General features: G+C 58.4%; 1 protein-coding gene across 3 annotated transcripts; it reads right to left on the bottom strand.

The window, feature by feature from the left end:
* Positions 1–3,427: 3,427 nt before the first annotated feature.
* Positions 3,428–6,764, bottom strand: FAM241B (family with sequence similarity 241 member B). Of its 3 annotated transcripts, none has more exons than XM_042908573.1 (3): positions 6,724–6,764; positions 4,907–5,046; positions 3,428–4,206 (listed from the first exon to the last, which is right to left on the bottom strand). In XM_042908573.1, the coding sequence occupies exons 2-3, from the start codon at positions 4,997–4,999 to the stop codon at positions 3,937–3,939; spliced, it is 363 nt and encodes a 120-aa protein (XP_042764507.1). In that variant the 5' UTR covers positions 5,000–5,046; positions 6,724–6,764; the 3' UTR covers positions 3,428–3,936. The 3 variants fall into 3 exon arrangements, with proteins under 3 accessions (XP_042764507.1, XP_042764506.1, XP_042764505.1); XM_042908572.1 differs by lacking the exon at positions 6,724–6,764 and adding an exon at positions 6,352–6,438; XM_042908571.1 differs by lacking the exon at positions 6,724–6,764 and adding an exon at positions 5,775–5,828.
* Positions 6,765–8,608: the final 1,844 nt, after the last annotated feature.

Raw genomic sequence — 8,608 nt, 5'->3', positions numbered from 1 at the left:
CCACCCCCTGGCTCACGAGGGATCCCAGGGCAACTTATAAGTGCTCTAGGATGTGCTCAGCAGGGAAATAAAAAGGACAGTAGTAGAGCGTGAGTCATAAAGCTGGGGGGGGGGGGCGGGCTGGGGCGGTATAAATGAATGACTTCGAGTGCTCAGCACAGGTCAGGCACACAGCACGCAGCAAATTCGTCCCGTCCTCATAGGAGATCTACAGCAAGCCCCTCAGGGTCCCGGCCCACACAGAAGCAGCTGTGGAGGGGGCAACACTAGTCTTCGAAGCCCAGCACTACCCCAGGTGGGGGTCCCAGGCACCTGCTACCTTGTGGCCACCTTAGGCCAAAGCCCACAGCACGGGAGCTGGGGTCCAAGGTGCAGCGTCTGTGGAGGAGGTTTGGGGGTGGCTGCGGCCCCTCCTTTTTATGCCCCCCTCTCTCATCCACCATGCAAGGGTGAGCCTGAGGCTCTGAGAGGCAGGAGGGACCCTGATCATCATCCCTCTCCTTAGAGGTAAGGAACAAGGCTGTCGAGAGGCCAAGTGAACTGTCCAAGGTCACGGACCCACAAAGTAGAACAGGGCCTGCAGACAGGTCTCCTCCGGGGCCAGGTGGCCTGGGTGGGGGTAGCCTTCACTACCCAAGGGCACCCAAGGGCAGAGGCTCTGACCACCACACCAAGACTTCTTCTTCAACGGAGAGCCAGAGCCCCCAGTCAGGGACCTTGGCCAAAGGGCCGGGTTCTGGTCCCAGTCCCAGAGAGCCGGGAGCCAACGGAGGGCTCCCTGGGGAAGCTGGCAAAATGGGAGGCGCCATTTGGCCCCATCTCAAGTTTGGTATCTCTTGTGGGAAGGCAGAAACATGGCCTCCACCTGTAAGCTAGCTAGATGGTGGGGAGAGGTGGGGTTTGGAAAATGAAGGCCTCGGAACTTTCGGAAGGAGGGCCCAGGCACCCAGGGAGTCTGGGAGATGGAGTGGGGACAGGCCGTCAGACCCCACAGCTCCACTCATCAGGTAACCCCAACCAAGGAGTCAAAATAACTCCACAGGGGGAGGGGGAGCTCCCCTTTCCACAAAGGCAGCAAAGGCCTGGTGAGATCCAAGCTGCGGCTCACGTGGTGTGGGGGGCAGCTCTCCCCAAGGCAGCCAAGCCGAAAATCCAACCTGACACAGAGACACAGGGCTTCAAGGATTAGCCCTGGAGATTAGCAGAAACCTTCCCTGAAAACCTGCCCTCCAAGCAGCCCGGTCCGGGGGGTCCTGTCACACAGCAGGCAAGGCAGGGGGTGGGCAGAGGAAGAAAGCCCCTCCCTCCTCCTCAGACAGGAGGTCTAGGAATAAGATGCCCACTAGGCCGAGACGGCCTTCGGCCTCACCCCAAGCCTCATCAGGACCTGCATCCGGCCACCGGGAGGAACAAGCCTCTGCCAGCTGAGAACCTGCTGGCACCACGCTTTCTCAGCATGCGCAGGCGAGAGCCTCCCTGAAGGCCATTCTGAGGACAGGCAGGGAAAAGGCCCCGGATGCTACTGCTACACAGGTCGCGCAACCCTAGGGGGCACTCTGCCTCTGCCCACGGGCCACACTGGCCCGGCCTACCTTCAGACCCCGGGGGGCTGTGAGAAGGGAAACAGCGCAACGGTTAGCAAACTGCCCAGGGCCCAAGGGGCACAGGGAAGGTGAGTTGAAATAAGAAGGGTCAAGAGGCGGGTTCCTGATTCAACCAGAGTAATTCTGTCAGGTCCGGGTTGTGTGTGTTGGATGAGAAAACAGAACTTTTTCTCAAACAACTCACCTCAGGCCCCCAACCCCTTCCCTTAGGCTAACAAGTCGCTGGAGGGGCCTTGGCCCCAGGGTAGGTGTGGCCACCGATGTCCAGGCTCCTCCTGCACCCCAGGGCCTGCCTGGACACGAGGACAGGCCCCATGCCCCCCTCCCCAGGCTCTTTCTAGTCAGGAGCGGGGAGGAAACCCCTGGGCTCCCCTGCCTTCCCTAAAGGACCTTCGCTTCTCCTCAGAAGGCTCGGGCCTTGGGAACCGACACCAAATTCTGGACAAAAAGACCGTTCTCAGACCTGAATTTGTGGACTCAGATTCATACCCCTTAAAGGGACTTTATATATTGGGGGTTCACTTAAGATTTCTTTTCTTCAGAGTCCCACAGCTTTGCAAAGCAAAAAGAAGGGGAAAGCCCAGCCCCAGAGGGACATGCTGAGGGGGGAGTATGAGGGAGGGGGATGCTGTGCACAGTGATCCCTTCCCCGTGGCTGTGAGGCCACAGCCACATAAGCTTGGGGGCTGGCAGAAGATGCCATGGGGGACAGCAGGGACACCAGCCAGACCTGGGCACCACCTCCCCTTGCCCAGGCCCCACAGGAGCGGCTGGAGGCCAGACCTTCCGTTCCCTCTCTGCAATGCCCCCAAGGGCCCAGCGCCCTCCCCTCCATCACAAAGGGAAACCATGTTCCAACAGCTGCCCCCAAATAAAGACGCAGGAAACACTGAGAAAGGAGTCCTGTTCCAACACCACAAAGCTCCTTCGGGAATGTCTGTGATAAAGGCCACCAGCCCCCTCAAGGGCAGCAGTGGGCACAGGGGTGTTTTGGGGGGCAAGGTCCCGTTCCTAGGCAGCACAGCAGGCTCTCAGGAGGAAGGACAGAATCAATCTCAGTCTCAAACTACCCCCCAACCATCCCACATACACCCCATGATGGTTTGTTCCACTAGCCCTGGCCTTCAAGAAGCACCTCCCCAGCCTGCCTTCCTCCCCCGGCCCCAGAAGAATCCTAAGAGGAGGTGAAAACTCTGGTCTCCAGGCAAGGGAAGCCCTCAGGCTCACCCAGCCTCCCTCGGACCACCCGTGGGCCCAGAGCCCTCAGTCATCCGGTGTTACCCCCTCCCCCCCGACAGGGCCTCCACACAGACCCAGGGCTTACGGGCCCAAACTCAAGGCCTCCACTCAAGAAAAGCAGGGCACCCTTAGCCCACACGCACTGAGCAGTCGGCACCAAGACCTCCTGCTTTTTAAGGAGAGTGAGCCGCAGGAGGCAAGCCGACCCCCTGGGCACAGAAGCCTCGCACCCCAGCAGTCCCATCGCCACAGCCTCATCGCCATTCTGGCCACAGGACTCCACCCCCCACAAGGCCGACATCTCAGAGTCAGCCAGAAATCATCCAAGCATCAGACAAGGGGCCCGGGTCTGCGCTTCACCTGGACCCCCCCCGCCCCGCCCCTCCCGCCAGGCTCCCAGAACCTATCCAGAAAAGCTTAGAAACCCCGGACCCCACCCCCCACCCCGGGGTCAAATGCCCCCCTCCGCCCTGTTCCCAATCCCAGTCACTCCCAACCACCCTCCTCGTGTCTTCCAGATTTACAGGCAGCTGAACAATCATTTATGAATGTCATTACATGAATTCCATTTTAAATCTCTTTATTGAAAATGCCACCACAGTAAGTAGATGCCAGTGAGACTTGTCATAAACAAAAGTAGCCAATTAAAAATATACCATTAAAACCAAACAGGGCTATAAAAGTCTGGAAACTTTTCCCATCTGCCTTAAGCCCGAGGCCTCCTCGCTAGTAACAGGGGGAGTCATGCGTGAGTTCCAGAGGCATGAGGACACGCCGGCACCAAGTTCAGGCTTTCTTCTTGGCATGAAAGGATTGGAAGAGAACTGGAAAGGGAATCCCTTTCTTGCTCTGACTTTGTGCTTAACGCGGGCCCAATACTACCTAAAACCGTCTCAAGGGACTGAGGGGATCCACCCAATCCTTTGGGAAGGCAGGACCGGAGGCCTCCTCTGCCTCACGCCTCGCGCGACGTGAACGCGTGTTCTCTGAGCACACCTTCAAGGCACCCTGAGACCCCTGCCCCTGTGCCTGTTCTCACCCCCAGGCCCCAAAACTCCCTCTCCTCCACGCCTGCCCCGCTAGCTGCCAGAGGTCACCGCTGACTCAGGTGGGACACCAGGTAGACGAGGCCCACGAGCAGGAGTCCACGCACGCCAAGCATCATGAGCAGGAAGAGAAGCAGGATGGAGGTCACCGGCTCCACAGCATGGTTGCCCAGATGCCACTGGGGGAAGCCCATGTTCACCAGCTGCCGGTTGAGGTCATTGAACGGGGACTGAGCAGCGCCCAGCCTAGCACCCGCCTGCTGCTGGCGAGGGCCGGAACCCCCCAGGGGGGCACCATGGCCCCTGTTGAGAAAGCTCTGGAAGGCGAAGACAGAGAGACGAATGAATCTGGAGAAAGCTTCCCTGGCGCGAAGTACTAGGCAACAAGGGAATCTTCTGAGCTGGGCTCTGCCCTCCCCTCCAGCCCCCGAGGGCCACACCTTCCTTCCTCAGCAATCTCCAGATGCCACCCCCGGGGATGCCAATCACAGAGTCATAAGCTCTCAGAGCACAGAAAATGCCACTCTATTTTCCCCAAGTCCTGCCAGGGAGAAGGTGCCCAGGCCAGAGAAAAGAGAAGGGGTCAAGGAGGACGGGACCACAGGGCGCAGCTCCTGAGCAGGCATTCATATCATCGCTCCTTCCTTTAACACCATCATGGTGTGGCCGTGGGCCCATCTTTGTCACCTTCCCCGGGTTCTCTGTCGGCCGGCAGGCTCTTAAACAAAGATGCCAGCTCCAGCAGGGTTAACCAAGTTAAAGGAGAGACAGCTGTTGGATTCAAAGTCCGAGAAGGCTTCCAGAAGAGCAAGAACTGGGGAGGAAGGGGCCTGGCTGGGATTAAATCTGCATTTTTTCCCCCAGTCTTGACCCTGTGTTCCCCAGCCCGACGCTCTGCAAAGAGGGCTTCAGGCTACAGAAGGTTAATGACTAGCAAGAGAGCTTCGGGGAGCTAAGGAGTCACTGGCGCAGAGGACAGGAGGCCAGCTGCTCCTGCCACGGGCGCTGGGCACCTACCTGTCGAGGGGTGTTGCTGCGCGAAGGGATAGTGTTCCTGACGCGAGGGTCGTCGTCCTGCACGATTTCCCCATTAGCCAAGATCCGCACCATCCTCCCAGGAGCTATGGGTCCCTGCTGGGCTGCACCCTTCCCCAGACCTGAAAGAAATGACTTATCAGAGGTAAAGAGACGCTTGCCTTCGTGGGAAAAGCTGAGATTGCAGGTGTTCACACCGGTCCCCCGAGCCCGGCCGGCACTGCGTCTGATTAATTACAAGGAGAGAAATAAATGCACGTTATTTGACAGACAAAAATCTTTCAGGCATGCGAGTCCACTGGGAAAACTACCAAAACGATCCTTGGAGATGGATGTTCTAGGAACCACCACTTCCAGCAACCCCAGGGATGAGAGCCCACGCTGTGGCCCAGGCCCTTGTGGGAAGTCCACTGAGGCCCACCGCACTTACACCTCCCCACACGCTCCGGAGCAGGTACAGCTAGAGATCCAGAGAGGTCTAACCGGCCTGCCCAGGACCACTCACGTAGAGGCAACAGAGAAAGAAGGGGAAGCCACAGGAACGCTGGCCCCAGGTCGTTCTCTCGGCTCTAAATATGGAGTCCAGGGCACCGAGATCCCCCGTGTCCCTATTTCCCATCCGTTACAAAATGGCCCGTTGGGAGTAAATGCCAAGGACCCGGGCCTGCTCCCCACAGAAGCTCTGGACCCACTTTGTTGCTACTTCAGGTTCACGGCCTGGCAGCAGACCATACTGCTGGCCACAGGGCCGCCAGCGCTGGGGGAGGAGCAGACCTTTCCCGCAGAGGGCACGCCCCTCACCTGGCCCTCACCTCTCAGATAACACCAGTCCCCCCCCACCCCTGCTCACGGGGGCGGCGCCAGCCTTCCCAAACTAGGGGACGGGGGATGCGGCTGGGGCTCTGAGCCGCGCCCGCTCCGCAGACCCCCAAGGGTGTCCGTGGGCTGGAGGTGGGGGTGGGGTCCTTCCATGGCGCTCCCCGAGTCTGTGTAAAGGCCATTCTTTTCTAAGGAGATGAGCCAGTTTTCACCTAAATTCTGAAAAGCACTTGTGACACGCGCCCCAAAGGGGGTGAGGAGCCCCTGTTCTGTTGCCCTTGGCCCAGAGCGTGGGACAGGCGGGTCCCCCTTCCGAAGCCCGTCGGTCCCTGGAGAAGGCCAAGCGGGTCACGGAGCCCCGCAGTCCCTCGGCGCTTGGCCACGCCGAGCCCGCTGGGTGGGCGGAGGCCTCGGTTGGCCCTCGGGGCACCTGACTCGGGAGCTGGGGGGGGGGAACTCGGGGGGCGGGGGCGGCTGCCGCGGGGCGGGGGAGGGGACAGGGGGACGCGGGCTGCGGGGAGGGGGCGCCGCCCAGGCTGCCGAGCCCGGGCTCGGGGGAGGGGAGGGATGCGCGCCCGCTCGCCCGCGCCCCGGGCCCGGACACCCACCTTCGGGCGCGGCTCCCGGGCCTCGGCTGCGTCCACTCCCCGCGGCTCCCAGGCCGCTTCCTCCCACCTGACCTCACAGGAAGCTCGAGCCGCAGCGGCACGGCCAGCGGGCGGCGCCGCAGCCCCCTCTTTAGGCCGCCGGGGGCACTGCAGCTGCCGGGCCCGGGAGCGGCGCTGGGCAGGGAGGAGGGAGAGAAACTGGGCGCCACCGGGAAGAAGGAGGGAGAAAAGAGGGTGGGGAGGAAAGAGCGGAGGAAGTAGGAGAAGGAGGAGGGAGAAGAAGAAGAGCAAGAAAGGGAAGTGGAGCCCGTGGAGGAAAAGCCCAGAGGGTGGGAGACCCTCTGCCCTGGGGGAGGCACAGGCTCAACCCACCAGTAAGAGCTTGCTGAGCCGGCTCGGGGGAATGCCTCTTGAGTGGGACCCAGCCCGACCCTCAAGGAGCTCCAGCTTCCAGTGGGGAAGACGAGGCATGAACCACAAGGCAGGAGGTGCAAGTAACTGCAGCTTGTAGGAAGGCAGGCTTCCTGGAGGAGGCGATCTTTGAGGTGGGGCCAGAAGTGTAGGTAGGATAAATAGGGACGGCCACTCCTGGCAAAGGGTACCACCTGTCAAAGGAGTGAACAATCAACAATCAGTCTCTGCCTCTTTCCTGATGTCTTCATACCCGCCCCCCGCCTACTTTCATAAGCTGTTCTCTGTGGACCCTTTCACCAGTGGGAGAGAATGAACGCTGCGGTCCCACAATTTGGGTTTCAGCCTCCGAAACGGGGCCGGTCAGTCTCCTCATTTGCAGCATGGAGGTAATCGTATCAGTTACTTCACAGGATTGTGGCAAAGATTACAAATGACAGTTCCTGGCACACGGCAACTGTCGATAAACATTGGTTATGACGATCAGTCAGTAGATGTTTCTGGGAGAAGGCAGATAGATGTTTGTTGAGATGTAGCCAGATCCCCACTGGCCCCTAGTGAGGGACAGGAACAAGAGTGAGATTCAGGCCTTGCCTTAAGGACTCAGCATCTGCCATCATGGTTTAATTACTTGATTATGAGATTTATCAGTAAAAAATGTTGAGCAGGTCCCCCTGGTATCTGTATCTTATTTGTGTATCATTTGTGTGTGGATAAAAGGTGGCTGCCCGAGCCAACCTGGTTGGAAGCTTGACATGGCTGCTTTCTAGCGCTGCGATGGGTCAGTTACTCAGCCCTTCTGGTGTGAGTTCCTTCATATGTCAAATGAGGATAATAACAGTACCTTTGCCATCAGGTGTTTGTGGAGCACTATGCACGATCTGTACAGTGTTCTCTTAGATGAGAGCCTGGCCCCAGCAAGTGCTCGGGGCTAACGGTTATTGTCATTACCACTGCTCCACTGCAGTAAGTCATTTGTAAAACATGGACTCGAAACAAGAAAAAGGTGTCAGATAGATGTAAAATTGAAGTCCCGATGCTTTCTTCCTGACCTCCGATGCAGGGCGTGGTGTGCCCCTGTGGAAGAGGTGATCCCAAGGCGGGATTCCTGGTTGTCAGAGATGGTCTGTGGATCACAAAACTGGCCGCATATTGGAATTATCTGGAATGTTTAAAAACAATGCCAGTGCCTGAGTCCTACCCCAGAGGCGACAATGCCATTGATCTGGATGCAACCTACGTGTGGAGACGTTTTATAAAACAAATTCTAGGCGATTCTAATGAACAGCCCGAGCAGAGGACCACTGCCTTCCATGAACAGAGCCCCACGGATCAGACTCACAACCTAAGATCCCCAAGGAGGGAGAGACCTCAGTGGGCTGGGGAAGCTGGGGAGGAAATGAGGGACGCTTCTAGGAAGTCTTGAGCTGCTACAACAGCTGCCAAAGAGGCACACAGTCCAGCCAGAGATAACCATGAGGGCCCAGAGGAGGACATCTCTCTAGAAAGGTCAAGAACAGCTTTAGGAGGTAGGAGTGTTTGACTAGATTTGGAAAAGACCTATCATTACCAACTAAAACAGCCTCAGGAGGCTGTGACTCACTTTTCCTACCTCTCCCCTTCTTTCAGGTAGTTCCCCTGCTCAAGAACCTGCAATGGCTCCCTACTGTCTGCTTCAACAAGATCCAACTCATTGGCAATCTCTGACAACCCTCTAAATCTGGCCCCAGCGCACTCTTACCACCCCCTTCCCTCAGGTCCAACCACCTGGTCTCCTTCACTGTCCCTGAAGGACATCACCCAAAGTCCTGCTTGGCTTGGGTCTATCTATCTGCCCGAAGGTCCT

This window comes from Panthera leo, chromosome D2 (assembly GCF_018350215.1).
Source record: "Panthera leo isolate Ple1 chromosome D2, P.leo_Ple1_pat1.1, whole genome shotgun sequence".
NCBI classification, from domain to species: domain Eukaryota; kingdom Metazoa; phylum Chordata; class Mammalia; order Carnivora; family Felidae; genus Panthera; species Panthera leo.
The sequence above is the reverse complement of the archived record's forward strand: the minus strand, read 5'-3'. Positions and strand labels throughout refer to the sequence as shown.